General features: G+C 43.2%; 1 protein-coding gene across 1 annotated transcript; it reads right to left on the minus strand.

Moving 5' to 3' along the window:
- Window positions 1–11,862: 11,862 nt before the first annotated feature.
- LOC121460940 (platelet factor 4-like) lies at window positions 11,863–12,750 on the minus strand. Its single transcript, XM_041671639.1, has 3 exons — window positions 12,568–12,750; window positions 12,183–12,315; window positions 11,863–12,068 (listed from the first exon to the last, which is right to left on the minus strand). Exons 1-3 carry the CDS (start codon window positions 12,662–12,664, stop codon window positions 11,981–11,983), a joined length of 318 nt encoding a protein of 105 aa, XP_041527573.1. The 5' UTR covers window positions 12,665–12,750; the 3' UTR covers window positions 11,863–11,980.
- Between the last annotated feature and the right edge of the window lie 1,238 nt (window positions 12,751–13,988).

Below are 13,988 nucleotides of genomic sequence, written 5' to 3' on the forward strand. Positions count from 1 at the left end.
GGCATGTTCTGTGACATTCCATTCTTTGGGTCAGAATAGAACCCCACTGTGCACACATACCACGTTTTCCGTAGCTACTCCTTTGTTCATAGGCACCGAGCTGTTTCCAGATCTTACCTATTGTGAATTAAACTGCAACTTGCAGGGAGACACAGGACTCTATGATATCTTGCCTTTCCATATTTTTTTTAATTGTGCAAACTTCATATACTTCCGAAATCAGTTCTATTAAAAACTCAGCCAGCCCTGCAAACTTCAGAGGACACTTTCTTGGCTCCACCGTTTCATCTTTTCAAATATATATTTATATTTTTTTCTATTATTCGTCATGTTTATTTATTTTACATTCCAATCTCAATTTCCCCTCTCTCCTCTTCCCTGTTCCCTCCCCCACCTACCTTCTGCTCCCCTCCCCCATCCACTCCTACTCTGTCTCCATTCAGATGGGGTAAAGCCTCCCATGGGAATCAGCAATGCTAGCGTATCAAGTCGAGGCAGGACCAACCTCCTCCCCCCTTGCACCAAGGCTGAACAAGGCATCCCAACACAGGGAATAAAATACATTTGCAGTATCTTTTCAACTCAGTGGAAACAGAGATCAGCATCCACAGTTGAACTTGTGTTCACTTCAGTGAAGGGGGGCGGGGCTGTATCACGACTTCTTCATTATGAATCCTGCATAATTTCCTCCTTCCCTTTGTGGGGTTAGAACTTCTGAAATTGAAATTGCCCAAAGATCTGCTTTTCCTAACACAAGGGCTTCAGATGAGATCCTAGTGTTCGGGACCACTGCCCAAGCTCAGGCTTTGGAGGGGCAGGGGAGATAGCTGCACTGTGGTGCTCACCTCCTCGGCCTCTTTGGAAAACTGAACCCATAGACACAGTGGGGAGTGGGTACTCAGCATGCAGCACCTAGCGGGTACTCAGCTGCAGCACCTATGGGTACTCAGCTGCAGCACCTATGGGTACTCAGCTGCAGCACCTATAGGTACTCAGCATGCAGGCTCTCTATCCTTGGAGCAGAAAAACCTGATGGCGGGTGGCATAGAAAACAAATCGCACCTAAATTCCAATTCCCTTTGCTTCAGGTCTCTTGGGTGTTGGCTCATCTTTCCTGGAAATACTGACATGTCTTTCACATGATGGAGAATTTCATAATCTTTCAGTTTAACACCTGCATCATTTTCGGCCACAGGTTTTAGATTCAGATCAGGGTACAGAGGTTTTAAGAGTAACGTTGGCTTAAACCTCCCCCACAAAGACATAATAAGAGTGGGAAAAGGGAAAATGAATTCCCTGTTTTAGAGGCTCACCTCTCCAGGACAGTGTTCCACACAACCCAGGGAACCAAAACAGACCAGAGCCAGAGCCCTCAGCTCCCCACAGGGCGCAGAGCTCTGCCTGGACTGGGTTCCCTCAGACCATTTGCATCTAACAAGCCTTGGCATGCCTGTCTCAGTGTGGGCGTGAGACCGAGATAGAATTCTCCATTTGAAAAGAGCCAGCATGGTGCTCTACAGATGTTTGCTAAATAAGTAAAACAGGTACAAGTGTGTCCAGTATCGCCTAAACACAGCCCCAACATGTAGCTCTTTCCAGGAAAGAAGACTAAAATCTAACAGAAAAGAGCCTTCCCCAAGTTTTCTTCCACGCTGTTCCATTTGCCCCTAACTTTCAGTCTCCCACAGAGCATCCTAGGATGCAGCATCAATACGCTGCTGAACGCGGAGATGCTGAGGCAGACCCTAGTATAGATTGTTCGTATAGTGGCCACAGCATCAGGACCTGAAACTGCTGGTCATAACCGGTGCTTAGAGAGTGGAAACACCAGCAGACCGAAGCCTTGGTCAAGGTGTGCGGGCGAGGTATTGGGCAGCACACTCAGCAGAGCTGTGTTCTCCAGGACTTTCCACATCTCCTTTCCTACTCTTCCCGTCACTCCAGTTCCTCGTAGAAAGGGCACCTACACAGCACCAAGCGCTAATGGAGGTGGGAACATGAAGGTTCTCTAGTTATAAGTGGGCAGATTTAAAAAGAAAAATGATTGATTGAGTGAGTGAATGATTGACTGATTGAGACAGGATCTCTGTTTGTAGCCCAACCTGGGTTGGCACTTTCTATGTAGTCTAGGATGTTCTTGAACTTGTGGTAGACTTCCTGAATCTCCCTTCCAAGTGGTGGTATTACAGGCACACAACCGCCGTACTTAAGAATGTTGAAAAAAGTTCTAAATTAAAATAATCATTCAAAGGTTTACTAAGAAAGTAAAATAAATTGTGTTTAGGGATTTCTGGAAAAAAATGGCCATGCATACTCTACTGGAGGGTGCATTTAGACGGATTCTAAATGTGTGTGTGCGTGCATGTGTGTATGTGTGTGTGCTTGTGTGTAAGTGCATGTGTGTACGTGTGTGTATGTGTGTGTGCATGTGTGTACGTGTGTGCGTGTGTGTGATGAGAGGGCTAAATCATTGAATTATTTTGTCATCCTACCTTCATTTTGTCTATAAAAAGGAAGTTTGAGTAAATAACTGTCATATTTATTGGGAAGGATGCATGAGATTAATAATCTTTGTATTAATTCACTTGGTTCTTTGGTGATAAAATCCTGGTATAAGTCCATTCTGATTGTTCTTTCCCCCAGCTAACCAATCCCTGCCCCAGCTGCCTTTCAACAAGACCCCTCAAGGGTAACTAGAAAGAGTCTAGGAGGATTAAAATTTGTGTCAGGGAAAGGGAAATGAGACAGGAAAATCTGAAACCTATGACCCGCTGATGAATAGCACACATTTGACTGGGCCTCCTCTTCCTACTGTCACTGTTTTCCTAAGGTTTAATGGGAAGTCTGCCAAAATATTGAAATAGTTCTTTGAAATCTGAAAGATATGGCACAAAAATTTCTAATTGTAGCTGTAATATGTGCTTATTTTTTTTAAGGAATAAAAGGTGTGTTTGTTTATTTTAGTAAATTTTCATGCATCAAGCATGTGTCATTCAGTTAGCCCTGGATGAGGATACCCTGAAACATCAACAGAGAAATGTCAATATATGGAAACTGCCTAACACACAATCATTTCCATGTCCTTCCATAGAGTTAAGCATCCTGTGTAGTTGAGTATGAATGGGCTTTCCTCATGGGAAACACATAAGACAATACATTAAAGCACCCATCCCGTCTTTTCTTTTCTCACAGCAGTTATATTATTATCTTATTACTTTTTGCTTGTTTCTTATTAGTGTACATGCATTGTATAAAATGATGAACTCAATTCCATTTCATCCAATCTTAAAATGTTATGATGGACCCTTTCTATCAAAAAAAAAAAGAAATATGACAGGAAATATGTGCTTATTTTTATAAGGTTAATAAAGCCAGAAAGGCATGGGTTTTTTTTTCCTAACCGTTCTTAACTTTTTCTCTTCACATTTCTATCTAATTTATATTAATTTTTTTTAATTTAGTACATTTATTATAAAATTTTGGTTACTAGTTTATTATGTAACTTATTTAAGGCATTACTATATTTAGTCCTTGGAAAATGTTGGCATCATTACATTCCATTTTTACATAAGAAAATTAAGACTTAAGGAGGTCAGATACCTTGTCCAAGATTATGTCCCTAATTTTATGCTTGATTCAAGTTCTTTCTTTAGACTCTTTGCTCATTTTTTTGTTTTTTTATTGCTTATGTTTTTCATTATGCTATCCACCTCTCCTGTCCATAGCTGTATCTAATGCATATCATTTCTATATCTCCTTTTTCTATATCACACATTTGTTGCCAGGTGTCCACAGGAATAGGAGCTGTGTTTGGTGATGAACAGCTGGGTTTTTTTTTCCTTTCTCTTCCACTACTCAGAAAGTCATTGACAGCAAAGGCTAGAGGGCCGATCTCACAAGGTAGCTCTAGTAGTGCCAATCATCAAGTTCAAATATAATCACATTCAGTGAGAGAAAGATCTTATCTTTTTCTTTTTATCTGATTTAATTTATAACTATTTCCTATTATTGGAAAATAGATTTCTTCTCTCATAAAAAATATCCTGATTACAGTTTCCCCTTTGTCTCTTCCTCCCCTCTTCCCCTCTCATCAGGATCCACTGTCTTTCTGTATCTCATAGAAAACAAACAGATTTCTTGGGGATAGTGATATGATGTGATATGATATGATATGATATGATGTGATTTGATATGATATAAAAGGTAAAACAAAACTAACACATTGAAATTGAAAAAATAAATGGAAAAAAAGGATCCCCAAAGAAGACACAGGAGACAGAGACCCACTAGTTCTCACACTCAGGAATCCCATAAAATCTCTAAACTGGAGGCCACCATATTTACCCAGATGACCTGGCAGACACCTGTGCAAGCCCTGGGCATGCTGCACCAGTGTCCTCTGTGAGTTCATATAAGCTTTGATCATGTTGGTTTAGAGGGTCTTGTTTTGTTGGTATCCTCCATCCTCCAGCTCTTCCACTCTTTCTGCTTCCTCTTCTGGGTTCTCTGAGCCCTGAGGTGAGGGATTGGTTGGAGACAACCTGTTCAGGGCTGTGTGTTCCAAGGTCTCTCATTCTCTACGTAATGTCTGGCAATGGGTCTCTGTATTTGTTCCCACCATCCGCTGTCGGAGGGAGGACACGTCTCTGATGATGGCTGAATAAGGCTCTGATCTATGGGTATAGCAAAATGTACCTAAAAGACAAACTGCTGCTCCTTTATTTTGTAAAACAATAGTAACTGGTTTTACCCCATGCCCTTGTGTTCTCCAGTCTCAGTTTCTGGGTCCTCCAGCAGTGTTGGGTATGGGCTCTGTCTCCTGGAATCCTTGAGTCAAATCAGATGTGGGTTGATTGCTCCCACAAGTTTTGTGTTAGCATTGCACTAGCACTTTTGGCAAGCAGGACAAGTGTGGTTCAAGGATATTCTCTCTTAACTTTTCTGTATGGAACGAGCAAGAACAGGCCTAGAGGTTTTCCACACCTTGATAAATACAGTGCCGATGACAGCTTACAGGATTCTGGGTAAACATGAAACATGCTGTCTCTTTTACTGAGTTGCCACAAACGCACCCCCACACACACACACCCTCACACACACGTTAGTAAACCCTTATACCCTCCCCAAGGCACACAGAATTTGTCTTAGGCTCTTCTAAGCACTTTACAAATATTGGCATAGCCAGCCTTCAAAACAACACTTTTAAAGCAAATATTATTGTTATCTTTATTGAATTTTAAAAATGAAACTAAAGCAATGAGGTGAAGTTACTTCCCTAACATGGGTCATTGAGCATGGAATTCAAAGCCAAAGACAAAAATCTCTGGGATATATAATTAGTAATTTAAGTAGAACAGCGACTTAAAAACTGTTGAGTGGGTTGAAGAGGAGGGGAGAGGCAGGGAGGGGAGCAGAAAAAAAATGTAGAGCTTAATAAAAATAAAAAATAAACTGTTGAGTGGTACAAACTTACTTATTCTATAAGGAACCCAGAGGACGGTTGCACAGTTCATAGCTGTGTTTCTGTGACAGCGTGACTCTTCACGCACAGCTTGTTACATTTTCTCAGGTTGCCCCAGTCTGCAGGAGCAGCAACTTTCCCACAGAGAAGCTTGAAAATACGCACCTTCACCAGCTAGAGACGTTTGTGCCGCCATCAGCAAGATCCCTTGTACTCACTGCTCCGACTCCCTGTGGAGGGCAAGCACTGGTATTCTAAAAGCCAAATCTAATCAGAGCCAAATCTAATCCCCCCTCTCCCTCCGTGTGTCTCTCTCTGTCTCTCCCTCTCTCTTCAGATCCAATCTGAATAATACTTAAAAGCTGAGTAGTGTTCTTCAAAACTGTCAAAATCATGACAAATAAGGAAAAACTGAGAAACTCTGGAGATGTAAAGATAACAGTGATGTGTTACCTTGCCCTGACTTCTGATTTAGAAAGAAGACACTAATGACGTAACTGACAATGTCCAAATAAAGTCTAGAGTTCACATAAAAATAGTGTGTCCGTGTTCTTTTCTTTAATTTGGCCAGTAGTCCATAGTCCACACTGGGGGAACTTAGCGAAGAATTTACAGACACTGCACTGTTTTGTGACTTTCATAAAGTAAAAATTTATAAATTAATATCTATTAAAATTTATAATTTACAAAAGTTCCTAAGTCAACTTAGAGCAGCACCCGAATGAAATGAAGAAACACATATGCTCGACCAGCCAGCATCAAGAAAGGAAATTGGATTCTTGTTGAGTACATGCTTACTCAAATATGAAAATCCAAGATATTTTCTGCCTTAGTTGGAACACTTCATCGTGTTTCACAGAATTAAACAGTTTGCTTTTGACATTAATCACGCTGTCTGAATCTTTTATGTATTTCTGGTAACTGAAGGAAAACAAAAAAAATTATTTGCTGTAATGGTCTTCAAATCCAACTCAACACTGACGTAAATGCGTGTTCTCAGTGTCTCGTCAGAGTCTGGATCACCCACAGGAGCTGCCAGAGAATGAAGCATGTAGTGAACCCGCCAACACTTGTGGATGAAACAGGATTTGGCTCCTAGGAATAACTTCGTCTAAATCACTTGATTTTGTAAATGAAGCAAAACCCCAAAGAGGTGGTGTTGACACTGTCACTATTTTCTCATTAGCATGCCATTTGAATCAATGAAATCTCCCTAAATCAAAATTGAAACGTTTTAAACACAGGAATGCTGCAGCCTGATACAATAAACACAAATCACCCTCTTGTTTAAACATGCATTTTTGAAAACATGTGCTTTGCAGGAATTGAAGGCTAGACTGTTGTGCATCCTTTATAACCATAGGAGCAGCAATCCTTACGTTTGTCTCCTAGCCTGGGACGGGTGGCCACTCCATACATGAGACTGTGACCTTAGAGTAGATAAAGAAGAAACAGAGGATTGGCAGTGTTACAGCAAAAAAGAAGTGAGAACATTTCTCTCGGAAAATATTACGTAAGAGATTTCTCTTGGAAATCAAAACAGCACTATTGTGACGGTGTTGTTATATAAATGAAATTTAGGAACTTGAAAGCTGAATATATAAACTTCAAATGAGAACTGCATACGTAGCATGAATGTCTAACTTCCAACTAGAAAAAGTCTGAATCACCATAAAAACTTGATTTTTAAGTGTATTTTTTTTTTTGATGTTCCGTATCTTCCCACGTCTGATCAGAAAAACCTTTGTTGTTTCTTGTTTCTGGGCACTAGGAATGGAATGTGGGGCTCAGACAGGTTTTTAATGAATGCATATTGAATCAGCAAAAGTGAAAAAGAAAGGGGAGAAATGGTGGGAGGAGTTCCAAGGGAGGTATCCTTGGGCTATTTCTGAGACTTGGTGTGTAGCTGATACTGACTTCAAAGCACTGGAGCAATGCTGATTTGCACCAAATTAGTCTTCGGATAGATATTTCTGACTAGTTAAGGACACTGAAGACCTTACGTTACGTGTGTTGGGAACTGCTCTGGAAGCCGGGAAACAGTGGCTTGTTTTTGATTTTTGCAGATGTGTTCAAAATGCCTGCCTTCAAAGAACGTTTGCTGAGTTCACGGTAGAGTACTGGCATGTGATTGGAGGATGTGGAGGGGCAAATGTCCTGCTTGGCAGATGCCTCAGAAAACAGGCGTGGCATGAACGGAAGCACAAAAATAAAACCACTGGTGGTGGCGGGGAAGGGTGTACTCAATGTCGTGAGTAACTTGGTCCACTCTCTGAACACAGGTCAGCGGTTGACAACAGCATCACTATGTTCGGTTGACTTTCTGCCTGCCAGGAGCTTTGTCTTCCGCCCTCAACTGTGCCATCACGGAATCACCATTCGTGTTTCTCTCTTGGGAGCTATTATTTGGAGAATATTCACCTACTGGTACCCTGTCAGGCAGTCGCCTATACCAAACACAAGGCGGGGGAAGAGACCAGATGTCCATGGAGTGACTTAAAGTGGCCATGGATTGCAGTGCAGAATAAGAGTTACTCTGAGGGTAAAGTAATACATACACAGCTTCCTATGTGCTCCTCAGAGAGGAAGATTATTCTAGTGTTGTTTGAATGTGCTGGAAACTTAATCCCCAGGGCGACAGCGCTGATAGGCCAGGGATTTAAGAGCTGATTACACTGTGGGGCAGGGGCATTAGAGAGGATCAATGATGTTATCACAGAAGGGTCCTTGTAGCTGAGTGTGTGTGTGTGGGGGGGCTCCTTGAAAAGGATAGGTCAGAGTGTTTCCCTCTCCCTCTCCTGGCCCTCGCCCTACCTCTCTTCCCCCTCCTCCTCTTTTCTTTTCCTTCCAAGAGGCTATGAGGTAGCAAGAAGACCCTCAACAGATACAGCCTCTCAATCTTGGATCTCAAAACCTCCAGAAGCAGAAGCCAACTGAATCTCATTTCTTATAAATTACGATTCTGTGGTGTTTTGTTACAGGAGCATAAGACGGCATGTATTTACTGCATTAAAAGTTGGTCTTTTATTTTTTCACTAGAAAGACAGTTTAGACTCACAGTCAGTAGGGCCTCATGAATATTTTGTAAAATGGTAGAAAAACATTGTGGCTTTGTTTCTTAAGTGTTTCAGTTGTTACCAAGAATGAAAAACACCATCCTCAGGCCCAGGGATTATCTGCACCAGGATTTATGTTGAAATTCCAGGTTGAAAATGTTTACCTCTCTTGTCTACTTTCTATGATCCATAATGAACATGAGAATACTATAGATACATATCTTTAGAACCAGCTAGCCCGTCAATGCATCCGTCATTAATAAAGGAAGTTGTCTTTAACCACAGACAACTTGAGAAGGGAGGACAAAAAGTGAACGCTGTGGAAACAAAGATCTGCGGAGAGCAGCTCGTGCTTGTGTGGTTTTGTTTGGCCCATAGGGGCTATGACAGCGCAGTGAAGGCTGAGTTTGTGGATGTTTCCAGCTGATTGCCTCCAGCGCCACCTGGGTTGCAAGGATGGAGGCAGGGGATTACATGGACAATCCAGCGCTATCGCAGCATAAATGTTCAAGAAGCAGGATGGGTTGCAAATCTTTGGGTTTTCCAGGTGGCGAAGTCCTCTTCCAATGCCCTTCTTAATAAAGGGGATTTCTTGAATGTGCTCCCAGGACCCTTAGACCAGGGTGATCCTGAAGCAAGGGTGTATGAGGCCCCAGCACCCAGAACTAGTCGACTCTGTAAAACTGGTTTGGGCCCTTTGACAAATAGATTCCTGTCTACTGAGGATGCCAGAGCCAGGAAGCAAAAGGGAAAATAAACAAAAACAGGCATTTCACTCTCATCTCACTTCCGGTGATTTCTTTCAGGTCCACTTGATTTGAAGAGCTCTTCCTGTGACCATAGCCAATGCTTACGCTCTAAAGCAGCTGGAACGATGCTTTGAGAAGAACACCGATAGCAATGACATTGGGCCTCACTCATTCTCAAGCACAGACTTCATGAGGAACCACAGCAAGCGTATTGCGTGTGCCACCTAATAGCCCATTTCACAGATGGGGACATTGAGGTACAAGGGCAAAATGACTGTGGCAAAACCTTAAGTGCTAGGGCTTTGGTTTTCTAATATTTTGTGAAGGAAAATGCCATGCTTGTGTCTGTGTTGGGAGAGATAGATTGGGTAGCAGTGCTTAAAAGTGACAGTGAAGGCTAAAATCACCAAGAACTAACTGTGTGATCACAGTTCCCCGATTTCCCCCTCAGATACTTGTGCACCTTGTACACTCATAAAAACTATAATTTTATTTATTCAACATTCTAGAGTGACTCTGTCTCTTAAAAGACTCAATTGCACATGCTCTATTTTCTCTTAGGAATTAGAGTCTCAGTTCTACACCGTCATGGAAGGTTGAAGACGCATTCACTCATAAGCAAGCATCTTTAGCTTTTCCTTGAGTCAATTAGATCCTGCCTTCCTGCCCACTAAGGCAACTTGAGCCTCACTCTCAGCCCCAACATTTCCACACTCTGTGAATGTTATTTCACACAGCACAAAGGCTTTACAGCAGTATGGTGATATTGGGTTAAAATGTATATTCCAGATTAACCAATGGGGTTCTGAGAATATACAAAGGTCTTTATAAGAGACCAGGAGTGAGAGGAAATACACAATGCCTGACCAATATACAAACAGCACAGCATCTTCCACACTCCAGTATGTGGTAGTTGTCTTCTGAAGGATGAGGGAAAAACCACCTGGTTTGGGCCATATGAGCAGGAGAGCTGCCCGTGTCCCCCACCAACTGCAACATTCAGGAGAGCGGGCCCTGTGCCTTGCCTGGGCAGCACAATAAAGCCAAACCCATCAGCAGGGGTGTGGGTAAACCAGCCCCGAAGTTGTGAGCTTGAGAGAGCTGTCCCCATTAGTTATCTGTGATGTGACACCACGGGTGGGGAAGAGATACCCTTCCTCATCAATGCCTGAGGCAGGCGGGAGAGCTGGCCCTGAGGTCATAAGAGCGGGATAACGGTCACTGCCCCTCATCAGCTGCAGCGCTCAGAAGAGTAGCTCCTATAAGCCACACCTGAGCAACACAGCAGAGCTGGCCCTGAGGTGTAGGTGTTGGAGGAGTGTTCCTAAGGATGTGAAAGCGAGAGAACTGACCCCACCCCTTGCTCTTCACTGTAAGGGGTGGCCCAGCCAGGGCAATGCAGGAGAGTTCACCCTGGTAATGAAAGCAAGGGAGAGCTGGTAAGCTGGCCAACCCTGCAACCACACGGGCTCAGAACCAACATCTACCCAATTTGTGATCTTCTGGAGCATGTGAAGGAACCAGTCCTGCAGACACAAACCTACAGGATCTCCACGACATAGGGCAACAACAGGATAATCAAGAGGAGTCCATTGAAGGCCCATCATCAACAGTGTAGCAGAAACCAGATGTGAAAGAAGCAAAGAATAAAAAAAGAAAAGGTTAAAAAAAATTCGCTGCCCCTTAAAAACCAAAAATAAAACACCACCTGGTACCACTCCTGGGTTCCCATAGCTGCTTATCATATCATACTAATATTTCTGATGTCATGGGTTGTTAAGGAAAATTGGCTTACAAATAAGGCACTTCTGAAGCCGAGAATACTGCAGACAGTCTACCTAGGACATCTACACACTTAGAGCAACAGCCACAGATGTTACTGGACACGGCAGAACTGTAAGTTTGCTGAATGAAGAACCCTTCCAGGCAATAATGGAAGAACAGGAGCTGTTTTTAATATTTCGATTTTAGAAATATAAACATTCTTTAATAACCAATAAATGGAAATATAGTTTCATATCATTTCTTGGAAATATTGGCATATTAGCATTATGTATTCTTTCTCATTTTGTTTTTGTTATTTTTATGATAATAATAGAGTATAAATCTTAAGGAAGGCCGGGCGGTGGTGGCGCACGCCTTTAATCCCAGCTCTCAGGAGGCTGAGGCAAGCGGATCTTTGGGAGTTCGAGACCAGCCTGGTCTACTAGAGCTAGTTCCAGGACGGGCACCAAAGCTACAGAGAAACCCTTTCTCGAAAAACAAAAAACAAACAAAACAAAACAAAACAAAATCTTAAGGAAGCAGAATCAAAGCTTGATTTAGGTGCTTATTTTTAAAGGCAACTTAGGAATGATTTATTGACAAAGCTGACCACCACACAAAACTAAAATGTAATTATGAGACAATGTAACTGGGTAAATATGCAAATATTCATCAGCCGGAATACTACCCATGATGCCAATCAAATTCAGTTCTTAGGCCAAATCTTTCTTCAAAATATATTTCTTTAAAGTCCTGGAGCTGTTTTCTTACATACGATGTGTCAACATTAATTTTAGTACAAAGAAATGATTTGACTTTATGTCATTTTGGTTCAATGCATTTATTTAGTCTCAAAGGAAAATATAAACATTGGAAAGTTGCCGTTAGATTGAAAATAGCCACAACTCCAGCATCCCACATAACACAATGCAGATTTAGGCAGTTAGAACCTAGCTCTCCAGGAGTTTCTTGATTACTTTCTTATACAGGGGTGCTTGCTTGTCCAGGCAAATTTTCATCCCATTCTTCAGAGTGGCTCTGTCAGGGGAAAGGGAAGGAACGCAACCTTCAGGGCCTTGGTTGGAAGAAGGGAAGAGACAGAAAGGAACAGGCAGCGGAGAGGACAGACCTAAGGGTGTGGGCAGAACTCACATGAGCTGGGGAACCCCACAGTGGTGTCCTGCCTTGATCAACTCCAGGGCGGTGATATGTTTAGGGTGGATCCCAGAGGAGATGGTCTTCACACACACACAGTGAAGACCTCCATCGCCTTCTTCGGGACTAGCTGAGGGCATAAAGGGAGAAGGGAGAAAGGAGTAAAGGAGGAGGTGATGGGTGACCACATCATTGGCCAGTTGTACCTCTGAACCTTTTCTTCACCCTTGGCTGTAGCATCACCACTTCCTCGAAGGCAGGTGGGCAGTGCAGCACAGTTGGCAAGCCAACACAGTATGACTGGTGTCTAGGAGTTCACCTCCCCACCCCTGGGGCTCCTGACCCATTTCCCTGGCCCTGGGATCCCTTCACCCTCTCTCACCAGTGGTGATGGCAATCGCAGCTGGCAGAAGCAACAGGCCCAGAAGCAGCAGCCCAGGGTTGGGCCGGGGGCCTCGAAACACCGCAGCAGCGCTCATATCAAGAGGGTGGTACCAGATCCAAGGACTCGCACAGGGCTACTGGGGCCTGGGGCTCTAAGCACAGGCCAGTGGTTCCGGAGATCTTCCAGGCACTTTTTATCTCCACTGGCAGCCCAGCCCGGAAACCTGGGATACAGGATGAGGAACTGTCCTGCGGAAGCAAAGACACTTGGGGAACAGTAACTGGGCTCTGGCCAGCCAAGATTAAAACAAAACCGAGCGGAATGAAAAGCTGAGGTCAGCTGTCTTGACTAGTAACTGGTAGCAGGAGCCCCCTCTCTGATGTGAACTCATATGAACAGTGACAGAGTCAGAAAGAGAAGGACTTGAAGTTTGCAAACGGTGTGCTGCCTGTGACAGAGCTTTCTGCTGTCACCATACAGTTTACAGAGCGTGTACCTTCAGGACCAATTTGTTGCCTTCCCAACCCCCAGCTGCATTACCCCCAAACTGGCTGTTCTCTCCTGCCTTTCTTGTCTGTCACTCTTCCTGCTGATAACTGTGAATTTGACCACCGTGTGGTTAGAGATGTGTGGTTGGAAATTTATTTTCTGCCACTAGCAGGGTTAAAGTTAGTGTCTGGGCAATGACTTCTGAATTTCATCCTTATACAGAAGCCTTCCCTGATCTCCTAACTACTGTCTCGTCTACTGCAGGAAGCAAGGTCCGTTGTCCTCATTGCTCTTTTCGGAAAAATCACCAGTTATATTTGAATGCATTTTTTGATGACATCTTTGATAAGAGAGTTTGCTAAGACCGTTGGAAGTCTCTGTATTGCATTATGCCACATACGGTTGTAATTATATGGCCATTTATCTGCCTATCCTGGATCATGATATTGCCAGTCATAATTCCCTGGAGCATATGTTTCTGAATACTCAGCATCGGCTACGATGGCTACTGCAAAACATGCCATAATTTCTGTGTGTTTAGGGAACTGAAACTCAAGGCCCCTGCTATGTCAGCATTAAAAGGAATGGATAAGAGGGTTTGAACATGGACAACAAAGAAACACTCCGTGCAGCTTAGCCCCAGATTGCAGCATTTGCAGAGAGAAGGAGTTAGGGCAATACTGTCAGTCAAGGCAACCTTCCTCCACATTGAAAGAAAATAATCCAGTGTAGGTACACAGCCACAAAAGATACTTTGATCTCCAGAAAAATCAGCATAGATAAGCATTGCAGTGTTGGGACCAGCCTTGCTAACTCCCAGGGGAGGGAGACTACCTAGCATGGGCACAGGATGCTGCAGCTGTTTCTCGTTGTTGGAGCAGAGCTAGTGAAAATTGTCTCCGTTTTCTGCTTCGTCATGTGTTTATAGA

Source organism: Microtus oregoni, unplaced genomic scaffold (assembly GCF_018167655.1).
Source record: "Microtus oregoni isolate MIOR12 unplaced genomic scaffold, Mior012 000021F_ref0000039, whole genome shotgun sequence".
Lineage (NCBI taxonomy): Eukaryota > Metazoa > Chordata > Mammalia > Rodentia > Cricetidae > Microtus > Microtus oregoni.